We start from the raw sequence: 12,622 nt of genomic DNA, 5'->3' as shown, positions 1-12,622 counted from the left end.
TAGACATCATCAGAAACATCCCCCAGCAAAGCTAAAAGGGTCACTGGACCCTTTTGAAGTTATTATGTCTGTGACAGCTCTTGAAAATTGTGTGGGACTGGTAGGGGCTGCTAGCCGCTACTGTCTCATGGTGTTTTTGATGATCCATCGCTGTCCGGAGCAGGCCTGGAGGACCAGCAGGTAGCCGAAGTAAACATTTGCTGGCACGACTTCCAGACAGCGCCCCGTGGCTCGGTTTATGATGGATTGGTTCTGAAGGACAATGACAAAAGAGACAATCAGGACATTAATAGTCATTACTATCGCGCTGGAGGGAGCTGCAGTTATCTAAGCAAAACCGAATGAGGGGAACAATGAGGGGAGCCATGTGTTGATATTGACACATATTCTTAATACAACACAATACGTTTTAAAGTGCAGAATAAAAAACTAGCATCTCATTGGATTAAAAAAAGGCTTATAAGGTTGGAGACATGACTTAGGTATATGCACAAACCTCACCAGATCAAATGTGTGCAAATATGATTGGCGACAAAAAACACCCCTGAATCGCTTAACCCTGCTTCAGGACAGTGCACCTAATCATCTAATCACTAGTACAGGGATACCCAAACTTTTTCAGCTCAAGACCCATAAGCAGAAAAGAGAAATTCGTTGTCTTCCCGCGAACCAAACTGACACAAATACATTACGAATTAACCACTTTAAAATAGCGAAAATACAGATCTAAAGCAGATTTTCTTTAAACATTTTTGAAAAAAAGAAGCCAATGCAGTGGTGTAAAGTAACTAAGTACATTTACTCAAGTACTGTACTTAAGTAAAATGTTTAGGTACTTTTACTTTAGTGGAGTATTTCCAATTCACAGTACTTTTACTTCTACTCCACTACATCTCAGAGGCAAATATTGCACTTTTACTCCAATAATTATTTGAAAACTTTAGTTACTAGTTACTTTTTAGATTTGGATTATTGTTACAAAACATACATTACCCACTTCAGCCCTATATACATTCCGGCCATTTGAGAATAGCCGATCTACAAGATCATAATGTGTCGCGATGCGACGCATTGTGAGCTTGTAGATTTGCTATTTTCAAAGATTTGTAATACATTTTATACATTTGAAAACTTGTGAAATGGAACATTCTGCATAATGAGTACTTTCTACTTTTGGTGCTTTAAGTACATTTTGATACCAATACTTTTGTACTTTCACTCAAGTACATTTTTAATTCCGGACTTTTACTTGTAACAGAGTACTTCTACATTGCAGGTGAAAAATGTGAGTACTTTTTCCACCACTGCCAAATTGGGTCAGGGCCCTATATGTTTGTTAAACACTCCACTAGCACACTGTGGCCACCCCTGTGCTGGAAGTGGAACACAACATCAATGTCATGCACTGCGGGTGACAGTGCACACAGCTCTGCCCCTCCTCACCTGAGTGAAGTGCCACGCCTTCTGCTTGGCAATGGGCACCTTGTCACAGTTGAGCAGCTGGGGGAAGGTGCTTATCTGGTCGTCCACCACGCAGCGTGTGTCCTCCCCTGTGCTGCCTAGAGGGCCCAGGAACAACTGACCCTCTTTGGTATATCGCCCTAACTGGAGGAACACACACACACACACACATACAGTAAGCACGCACATGCGCACACACACATTTTTGCGTTAATATACTTCTGAGGAAATTTCAGGCCAGCATTGAAATTCGCTGTAAGTAGCTGAAAAATATCTAGATCTACAAGCTCACAACGTGTTGCGCTGCTTGTAGGTCGGCTATTTTTCGGTGCGTTACGTACCACACAACTACAGTATGTATAAAATAGGGGAAACTAACTGTAACCCATAAATCTAAACTCTAAATGTTTAATCCTAACCCTAACCCCAACCTGAATCATTTTTGAAAAGACATCTAAAAATCTTCTTAAACCATAAACAACCATATTTCTTATGAAGACATTTGGCCCTCTCAAGTATAGGCTCTCACAACTGTGAAACCTGTGGTATATATAGTTGTTAGGGCTTACTATAACAACTATATATACAACTATATACTGTATAGCGCTTTTATCCAAATCGCTTTACATAGATTGTGCATTACATTCACCCATTCACACACACATTCATACACCGATGGCAGAGGAAACCATGCAAGGCACCAACCTGCTCATCGGGAGCAATTAGGGGTTCAGTGTCTTGCTCAAGGACACTTCGACACTAACTCTGGGGGAGCCCGGGATTCGAACTGGGAACCTCGCGGTTTCCATCCGGCCGCTCTACCCCTGAGCCACTGCCGCCCCAATCATTATCTTGTTTTGCTGTGATGTTAGACATTTCCCTCTAGGACCCCCCCCCCCCAAAATAATCTATTGGTCTGTTAAATAGCATAATCTAACAAATGTACAATGATTTCATACATCTAATCTCCTAGCCTACTTTAAGGTACTAGCCTAATGCAGCTTTATATTCAGTGGGAGATAAAAAATATAACTAGATAAAAGTATAACCAGTGGCCAAAGACAGAATTAGATGTAGCTGGTTAAAGCCGTTGTGCCATTGAAGCTATTGAAGCCAATTAATCCTGTATAAATGAATAAATTCAATCAATAATTGACATACTTGAGAGAACACTTACTGTGCATGGTACAATAATGATGGTAAATGTTTTCTCCCGCATAGTTGGATCATTTTGTAATAGCAAAAATGTCTTTCCCCTTTCATTTTTATGCCGTGGCTATAAGTGCCGCACGCATGTGTGCGTGCACACACACCTTTTATGCACATTGCCAATGGACCACAGAAGTACATCTACTAATATGTTTTCACATAATGTATGCTTTATAAAACACTTGAAATATCTAACTTACATTTTATAATGGAAGTTAATGGCGTCAAAAGTCATACTGTAGATACGTCATAGACGACTGACGTCACAGTCTGGCCACATGAATCTGAGATCCACATCCACATACAGTAGCCAAATACTGTACAAGGTCCATATTTTTGAGAATACAATGTCCTACCTGGGGGCCCCATCCATGGCAGGGATGCAGGGTGGCTGTGTGATTCTCCTTCACACCCTGGTCCATACACAAGTGGGTTACTTTAGTATTACGAATCTAAAATAACACAAAATAGAGTTTGTAAGTCACAGCACCATGGCCAAAAATCCAACAGTATGTTATCGTAATCTGTAGTGCTATATCATTACAATGCGATGATGCAAATGAAATCATCACAACAGATATACACACAACAGATATACAATACGACTTTTTTATTACAGATCATGGAAGCTGTTAAACATTTCTCTGCAGTCTGGCTCCTATTCATTCTCAGATTTGGCTGTTGTGTTGACTCACCTCACCGTAGAAGAGTGTATTGTTGTACCTCCTCATTTCCGGGTAGACATTATCCAGGTACCACTCAAAATTCTTACACTGTAGACTCCTCCTGAGCACCAGCCGCTGGGAAACGTCTCCATAGTCGATGCCATGGTTCTGCCAAGAGATGACACGCGCCATGCACAAGTCCAGGTCAAGTTCAGTCAAGTTAGGTCCGATTGAGTCAAGTCAAGTAAAACTTTATGTGTATAGGACATTTCAAACGCGAGGAAAGACAAATGTGCTTCACAGCAAATGAGGAAGTTCAATAGATGAGATAGAAGAGAAGAGAATCAGTATTCTGGTGGAAAGATTTTGCGGCGGCTTGAATATTTATGCAAAGTTATAAGATCTTTGATGTGCCATGCACTTTCATAGTTGACAGCATGGTTTATAGCTGGCTGGATTCAGACAGATAATGACAGATAATGTTGTATTAATGGCAGACAGACGTTTTAGCACAGCAGTGCTAAGTATATGCTCTATGAATGAGAGCTAAGGGACTTGCTTTGTTTACCTACTGTTTTACAGTCTATACATGACTGGAGTGTAAAACTTTAAACTTCAAATGTGTATAAATGAATAATGTTTAATTTCATTCCAGAACCTTATGAGTGTTGTGTGCTGTAGGAAAAACCTCCCTCTCACCTCCATGGGGATGTTCCAGGCCAGGTAAACGTTGGACTTATACTCGTCCATCCACACCTCGGCCACACGCAGGGCGTTGCGGCGTGTGTGAAAAGCTATGTTACTGTGGTAGGGTTTCTTCATCCGGGCGATGTGAGCCACCCTGGAACAAGGAAGCACCTCCATGCTTCCTCCACACAGCCATACCTGAAAGGTGCATGGTATCAGACACTGTGTTAGCGTTAATAAAATATCACAAACATGGTCAATATATTTTTTTTTTAATTGCTGGTGGTTATTATTATTATTATTATTATTTTTGATAATGACAGTGGCCAACGTATGCATCGGAAAATCACTGAATTCTAAGATTACCTTGTCCAGCATTGCATATTAAAACAACAATAAACACTAACACTGTACTAACCAGAAACAATATTTCTCTCTCTCTCTGAGTGTGTGTGTGTGTGTGTGTGTGTGTGTGTGTGTGTGTGTGTGTGTGTGTGTGTGTGTGTGTGTGTGTGTGTGTGTGTGTGTGTGTGTGTGTGTGTCTCTCTCTCTCTCTCTCTCTCTCTCTCTCTCTCTCTCTCTCTCTCTCTCTCTCTCTCTCTCTCTCTCTCTCTCTCTCTCCCTCTTTCTCTTCCCTTAAAAATGCATAATGACCAAATATCTACAGTACAGTTGCCTTCGTCCTTTTCTGTGAGTCCTATTTATCTGTATTGCCCTCCTCTGTGTGCTGCACATGCAGAACTTCTACGCCCAGACTCTTAATGGGACCTCATTTGTCAGCGATGCCACGCTACAGTAGCCACTGCTCCACTTAAAAACAACTGGGGGTTGGTAGGTGGAGATGGAATAGAAAACAGGGTGACACACAAACCCGGATCCCCAGTTCAATGTTCTCTCCTCCATAAACGTCCATGCCAGAGTCCAGCAAGCCCAACTCCCCGAAGTAGTCCCGGTTGGCCACAAAGGAGCAGCCAATCATAGCAGGAGTCCTGTCATAAGGGAAATTCAACAACAGCAGAAAAATTAGATCCTCATCTGTTTATTTTAGCAATGACTGAGCATGTAGGCCACGTCCCCTGTTGCTCGAAGCCACACTGGCATTTTGTTGTGTGGGAGTGACGCAGACGTGATCAGTGTCTCTGTAAACATCGGCCAAAGAATCAGAATCACATGATTGGTGTAAAAGAATGGGTTAAAGTTAGAATAGAGAAAGAGAGAATTGAGAAGAAAGGAACACAAAAAGAGAACAAGTCCAAACAACAGGGAGGCACAGTCAAATCAAATATACAAAGTTCAATATACAGAGGTGCATGATGAAAAAATAGCAGTGGATAAAAACCCTAAAAATCCCTATGAAAGGCAGAAATGCTTCTTGTGCAGATGGAAAACAGCCTAGTCCAATTTATTGTAAGTGGACCATGAAGGAGGGGGCTAGGGAGGTGTCCATTTTTCCATGTGTGTGTGTGTGTGTGTGTGTGTGTGTGTGTGTGTGTGTGTGTGTGTGTGTGTGTGTGTGTGTGTGTGTGCGTGTGCGTGCGTGCGTGCGTGTGGTGGTGGCCCCAAACAGCACCTTCTGCAGAGAAGCTTGATGCCCAGCTAGATGCATACAATGCCAGGATGGACACCGCGGTTGTTTTCCCTTCCTGTCTGCACAAAAGGGCAATTCAGCGTTGAAATGTGCAGGATATTTCGTGTACCATTGAAGGGACAAAGGCTAAACAAGACATGTTGAAGTGGTTGAGATTGGAATTAGGGGTTGTTGAGATCATTGTAGTCAGCGTCCTTAAAGGTATGATAATACAACCTGTGTGCGGGTGTGCGTGCGTGCGTGCATGCGTGTGTATGCGCGTTTGTGTCAGTACGTGTGTGTGCGAGTACACACGACATGAGTGCGTTACCAATGGAGTTACATTTTGTATCATATTAAAAAACAAATAAACATTTGAATTACAAAAAAAAAAAAAGAAATCAATTACAGTATGTTAGTGAGTAGACTCGGTGAGAGAGAAGCCATATCCACACCTGATTGGTGCAGTGGTGTCTCCCTCATCCCACCACTGCTTGGGTGGGTTGATATACATGCACCACAACTCCCAGTTGTAGCCGTGGCCTGAGTTCTCATAGCGCTCCAACTCAAATGTGTCATGCTTGATGTTGTCGATGGAGGGCAGAATGATCCTCTTGTGATCCTCTTTGATTCTGGCCAGAACTGGCTCAGCCCTTAAAGAGCACACACACACACACACACACACACACACACACACACACACACACACACACACACACACACACACACACACACACACTTCAGCGAGGTCGTAAGAACAAAATTAATTGATTGCGGAGAAAACAAACTCATGCCTTGTTAAAGTTCTTTTCAGCACTTCTTGCAACTCCAAAATGTTGCCAGATGACAGCAATGTGAAAATTGTCTGTGATTGGTCAGAAGGGGCGGGGTCTTTGTAACGTAAAAATGTTAAACATTCAAAGCGAAACTGCATTGAGTATAAAACAATTCAATCTGCACTCCCCCCGTAGAGAACTACTTTGGTTTCAGCAAGCCAAAATCATTTTGACTTCCTTTTAAGTATGCTGCCCACTTTAGAGACAAATGGCACACAGTTCTCTTATGATCTCTGCTCCCCATCTCACTTCAGTCAGCCAACCAATCAGTCCCTGAAGTTGTATCAAGTTATTAGTTATTACGATAGGACTCACGTTAAATATGGGTGAAGTAACAGTTACCCTTCAAATAGCAAGCAAACCAAATTGTTAATGATATGTTAGCTCCAATCGCAACCTCACCCTCCGCTGTATAGCTCCGAGATGAGGTTCCTCGTTTGTCGTTGCCGTTTGGGTGAAAGTTTTCCGCACATTTTCCACTTTATATGTTTCTTGCCTCTTTCTGCACATCGTATCCAAAAAGTAAAGGTTTTCTGAAATGCTCTCAGATGTTTGAAATTTTAACGTACAATAAAATCTATCCAACGAGTTGAAAAAAGCGTTTAAATCGCTTCTCTCCTCAGCCGGTTCCATAATATTATGCATTAGAAGATGCAATTCAACATTTGACCAGTAGGGGAATCAGTAATGTTATCTCTACGGGCGCAACTCTTGCGCAATGTCTTAAAAACATGTAACCGGCTGAGGAGAGAGGCGAATTAAACACTTTTTTTCAACTCGTTGGATAGATTTTATGGTATGTTAAAATTTCAAACATCTGAGAGCATTTCAAAAAACCTTTACATTTATTTTTGGATACGATGTGCAGAAAGGGGTAAGAAACATGTAAAGTTGAAAATGTGCGGAACATTTTCACCCAAACGGCACCGGGCCACGTAGAACCTCATCTCGGAGCTACATAGTGGAGGGAGAGGTTCTAAATGGGGCTAATGATATGTATAGTATTTCAATGTTTTTTACACTGGGAAACAGGTCCTATTCCTTATAAAAAAATCTTAGCAGTAGTTTTTGAAAGCAGTATGAAGATCCTATGAATCCAAAAGCTCATGTTTGTAGTGCATCATTCCTACACAAATCCATTTTATTTTAGTGCCTTGGTTGCCAGGTCCTTAAGGTCAGTCCACACCAATGCAACTCCTTGCAACTCTTTGCAACTGCAACTACTTGCCACCAGTATCCCCAAGTGGCAGTTGCAAGGAGTTGCATTGGTGTGGACTGGCCTTAACTTTATACATCACAGTGCACAGGATAGAAACCCCACTCACCAGGATGGTGTGAACTCCACATGGGCATCAAAGAAGCCTGTCACCTCAGCGCTCGCCACCTTCCAGCCCTCAATTCTTGCACGTATCAGTCCCTCTCTCTTCTGGTTCCTGACTATCTTCACCAGGCCCGGGTAGCGCTTGTTTACGTACTCCTCCAATGGTCCTTTCAGTTGCTCTGGACCACAAAAGTCAACGGTACTTATCAACAACCCTGTGTTCACGTGCTGCACATATTCAGTACATTATATCCTCCAACTCCCAATAAAAGGGGGAAATAAGTTTGAATTAGTTACAAAAAAAGTTGTGAAAACACACACACACACACACACACACACACACACACACACACACACACACACACACACACACACACACACACACACACACACACACACACACACACAGATCTACAGAAAGATAAGACACATTTTCCTGTGGTGGTGTATTGCTTTCCAGTCTCAAGATGACTTCAAAGCGAGTGTCTGAAGCTCACGGAGCAAAGAGCCGCTCCACCTTTGATCTCCCACTCCTTTAGCTCCCAGAGCCTTGCTCGCTTTGCATCAGGCATTCAAGCATGCACATGCTGTACACATGCACATGCTGTACGCTGCCGTCCTTCTGTCTGCGAGCAGCTAATCTCTGTCACCGTTTGCCCGGTCGCTGTGAAACTGTGCACACACACTCCCTGGAGTCACAGCAGAACCTCTTCCCCACATTTTTCAGGTGAGCCTGTCATAGCGCCACCATGAGGCCGACTTTTGCGAAACACATTTTTGGATATTACTTCTACAGATTTGGTCCAAACAACATGCGAATCGGTACACAGTATCTCTATATTCATGTGATCAACACGGATCTGTCCGATTTTCCATATTCCATCCTGATTGGCTAAGATTGGCTTCCAAAGTTTGTAGGATTGGTTCGTTTTGAACAATGCCTCAAATCATGAACGCAGCATGCGATTTCCGTGAAATCTTCCACGTAGATTCCCACTTAGCCCAGGAAGAAATGCCACTTGAAAACGTTCACATCAGCCTCATGGTGGCGCTATAACAGGCCGATTCACGTTTTTACATATAACTGCACCGATCTGCGTGAAACTTTGCACGCACACTCCCTAGAGGCCAAGGAAAAACCTTTGCCCTGCATTTTTCACATCTGCCTTTTAGAGCGCCACCAGGAGGCTGACTTTTGTAAAACAAATGTTTTCTTCTTACTCCTTCAGATTCTGTCCAAAAAACACGCAAATCGGTACACAGTATCTCTATAGTCATGTGATCAAGATGGATGTGTCTGATATTTCATATTCCATCCTACTTGTCTAACATTCGCTTACAAAGTTTGCTGGATAGGTCCGTTTTGAACAAAATTCTTCAAATCATGAACGCAGTGTGCGATTTCCGTGAAATTTTGTACGCACATTCCCAGTAGGCCGAGGAAGAAATGCCACCCTTTTCATTGGCCTGTTATAGCGCCACCAGCAGGTCTAATTTAGCAAACCACATTTTTGGAACAAAATCATGAATGCAGTGTCCGACTGGTGTGAAAAGCCTAAGAAGAAATGTAACCCTTTTCACATTGGCCTATTATAGCGCCACCAGGAGGCCATAATAACCTACCTGACCTAGCGGAGACTTGTGCTCCGAGGAGCACTTTTTCTAGTTCCAATACGTGTTGTAGTATATGTGTATTGTATTGTCTGTATTATATGTATTACTGATTAATTGAGTACAAAGGACCCACAATGGAAACAAGCCCCTGGGGCTTTTTGTATTATCCTTTTAGCATAACCTTTGACTGTACTTCCTGTACTGTTAATAAGCATGTTAATAAAGTATTCAATCAATCAATCAAAGTCACCCGTTGTGGTGTTGTGACCACACCACAACACCAGGCCACGGAACCAGAGGACTCATGCAACCAGAAAAGGACGGTGAGTGAGTGTTATTTGTTTGCACGTCTCGCTTTCTCTGCCGCCGCAATCTCTCCTTGTTCCCCTCTGTGATGGATAGCTGGCTCTCAGCCATCCACCAGTGCCAAGAGCAAAGGGGGGGGAATTGAACTGTCTCTGCCTCGTTTTTCTCTCATGCTGTTGTTCTTCGTCGCTCTCCTCGCATTTCAGGCCAATTCAGGGCTTTCCTCAGCCACTTTTTATGTTGTTTGACTCTTTCTCTCCAGTCATAACAAGTCTGTCATTCTGCCCACCTCCTGCGATCTTATCTCTTTGCTCGCAAACTGCTTTTCACCGCGGTTATTTTCCACGAGCAACACGGACGTCTGACGAGGTATAAATAATGCTTCAATCTGCCCATTGCATTTCACCCTTTCTCTCCCTTCTCACTTTCTTAAGTTATTCTTTTCAAGCCCCTCCTCTCTTAACCTTCCACTTTCCCTAATAGCCTCTCTCTCCAATCCACTCTCTGGCTCTTCTCTTTTCACTCTCACTCCTCGCTCCATCCATTCCTGCTGCCTAGTTTCATCTATTCTTCACGTCATTCTCCATGCCATCCAGGAATCACCCCGCCTCCCCCCCCCCCCCCACCCCCCCCCCCAATATCGCCTGGTCCCTTCATTTCACAAAGCCCAGCTTGGCAGAGCTGCCCAATAAATAAGGAGGAAACATCTCCTCTCCAGTGACGTACTATTGTGCTGCGCTGCTGTCTGGAACGCAAGAGCCGACAACATCAGTCACCCAAATGAACGCCACCGGTGCCTGCATATCACCAGACGCAGCTTTTGTCAAGGGGACGCTTGTCACCTTGCCATGTCAATGGAGTCCCCCCCCCCCCGCCATGCACTGTCCCCATGTGACAACCACTCAGACAGCTGTCTGTCAGCAGATGCAAAATCCTCTGCAACTAAACATGATGACGGGACTTGTGTTGTTAATGCAATGTGCAGTGTATTTGGTTGTAGTGTTTGTACACGTGGAGAACTGGAACAGGATAAGGGAGCTGCCAGTGAATGTGAAATAAAGATAATAATTTATTAGGGTACTTAGTCAGTGTCCCAAAACATACTGTAGAAGGCACAAAAGATAAGCTGGTCAGATTGTGGAGGACTGAAATTAATGATATGAAATTCCCTCAAGGATGCTTCTGTCTTCTTCTGTGCAGTGCTTTCTGGCTGGCACAAATGCTCATGGGGGCGCTCACATCTATGTTTTAGTGGTAGTGATGCAACGTGTTGTGAGCTCCTAGATCTGCTATTCTTGCTATTTTTGAAGATTTTTTTTAAGTCTGTCCGTGGGTTTTTAAATATTGAACCAATGAAAAGTATTAACAAGTGCTTGTGACTAAATAATAACTAAATTGGATCCTTTGGAACACAGGATCGTTTTTCCAATTTAACAGTTTTGGACACATAAGAATACATATTCAGTATCCTGAGTGTCAATTTAAAATATTTTTACACTCTCAGTGCAAGATTTACATACATCAAAGACACAGTCTTAAATGATTGCCTTAAATGCAATCTGCGTTGGTAAGGTGCATGAAATTAATGTCAGCTTTGCTAAGGCAGCAGCTAATTGTGCCATCAGCACATTGGGACTGCCTACTAGTTGTATTCTGCGTTTGAAGACCGAAAAAGGTTCAATGGATTGGTGGAATTTGGAGACCTCAGCCAGCTCAAGAATATACTACAGTCAGTGATGCTGGAGAGGAGGAACACAATGTATCTACAAATGAGATAACCAAGTGTGTGTGACTATTGCTCAGAGTGTATTATAGGTTAAAATCCAGTTCTGCTCTTAACATGCACAGGTATTGTCTATATTTTCCGTTTTAATAATTTAACCATGAAATAGCCATCTTAAAGCCTTTTAAACTCGTGCCTTGGACCTTTTTTTCTTTTTGAACTCCTGTGTAGTATAGTAGAATGAATAGTGCAACGAATGTCACCGTTGAATGTGAGGAAACTTGTGTGCCATAAAAGTGCATTTACATGGCACAGGCATGACAATGTGAGCTGTGATATTTCAGATGCGCTATTGCAGATTGCATTTATCCAGATGCCAGATAGTGTAGGCTAGAAATGCAAGGAGCTTAACTATTAGCGGGATAGCATGGGAACATTGTGTGGGAGGTTCAAGGTTGTCTTTGAAACCTTAGAGTAATTATTGTGTGACTGCTTAATCCAGTGGTTCCCAACGTTTTTTCCTTGAGCCCCCCCTTCTTACATCTGACACTAGCTGTGACCCCCAACACATGCACCACGCACGCATATAATTTGCATTTTTCAGAAATGTTGACCACTTAAGCCCTATGTACTTCTCATACCACTAATAGCAAAAATAGCCTATCTACAAGCCAGAGGCGTACCGACATAGAGGCAGGACAGTCGGTCGCCTGCCGAACTAAGATCTCTTCTCAAAGAAAACACACGCATCCAACAAGGATGAACTGATTAAATTAGACCTTCCGTTCCAGAGATAATGGCCAAAACATCTTGAAAACTGCCACTTTCGCCGGTTTTCGATTGAGTTGAAATTTTTTTTTGGGGGGTAATAGAGGGGGGGGGGGGGGGGTGCAAAGACAATTCTCACCTGCCCAAAATGTAATTCCTGGGGACAAGCTCACAACGCATCGTGATGCAACGTGTTGTGAGCAGAGCTATACTATTTTTGCTTTTTTTACTTTTTGAAAAATGTTGAAAAAGGGAAGGGCCCAGACCCCAGGTTGCCCAACACTGGCTTCATCTATAGGCCTATGCTATGTTTACATTATTTCTCTCTCTGCGCTTTTCAAGACCAATCAGCAATCACTGTGTCCTCGCTGCAGTTACTGTCATCTCCACCACATGCTTCATTTAATAAAGCCTGCCTGTGCTAATTTGCACCTGCTTTTTTGAGAGATTTCACGCAAAACCAAC

The 12,622-nt window shown here is 42.9% G+C and overlaps 1 protein-coding gene across 1 annotated transcript in view; it reads right to left on the bottom strand.

Moving 5' to 3' along the window:
- Nucleotides 1–12,622, bottom strand: part of galnt17 (polypeptide N-acetylgalactosaminyltransferase 17) — a 20,947-nt gene continuing 8,325 nt past the window's right edge. Inside the window, exons 5-12 of the mRNA XM_084063958.1 lie at nucleotides 7,751–7,925; nucleotides 6,045–6,242; nucleotides 4,894–5,011; nucleotides 4,035–4,220; nucleotides 3,366–3,503; nucleotides 3,027–3,122; nucleotides 1,444–1,605; nucleotides 1–252 (exon numbers count right to left, since the gene is read on the bottom strand). Coding sequence (XP_083920084.1) covers nucleotides 118–252; nucleotides 1,444–1,605; nucleotides 3,027–3,122; nucleotides 3,366–3,503; nucleotides 4,035–4,220; nucleotides 4,894–5,011; nucleotides 6,045–6,242; nucleotides 7,751–7,925 — 1,208 coding nt within the window. The 3' untranslated portion in view covers nucleotides 1–117. The remainder of the gene's footprint in view (nucleotides 253–1,443; nucleotides 1,606–3,026; nucleotides 3,123–3,365; nucleotides 3,504–4,034; nucleotides 4,221–4,893; nucleotides 5,012–6,044; nucleotides 6,243–7,750; nucleotides 7,926–12,622) is intronic.

The sequence above is a fragment of the Gymnoscopelus microlampas genome (assembly GCF_963454915.1).
Source record: "Gymnoscopelus microlampas genome assembly, chromosome: 8".
NCBI classification, from domain to species: domain Eukaryota; kingdom Metazoa; phylum Chordata; class Actinopteri; order Myctophiformes; family Myctophidae; genus Gymnoscopelus; species Gymnoscopelus microlampas.
Note: the sequence above shows the minus strand (reverse complement) of the source record. Positions and strands in the feature narration are given on the sequence as shown.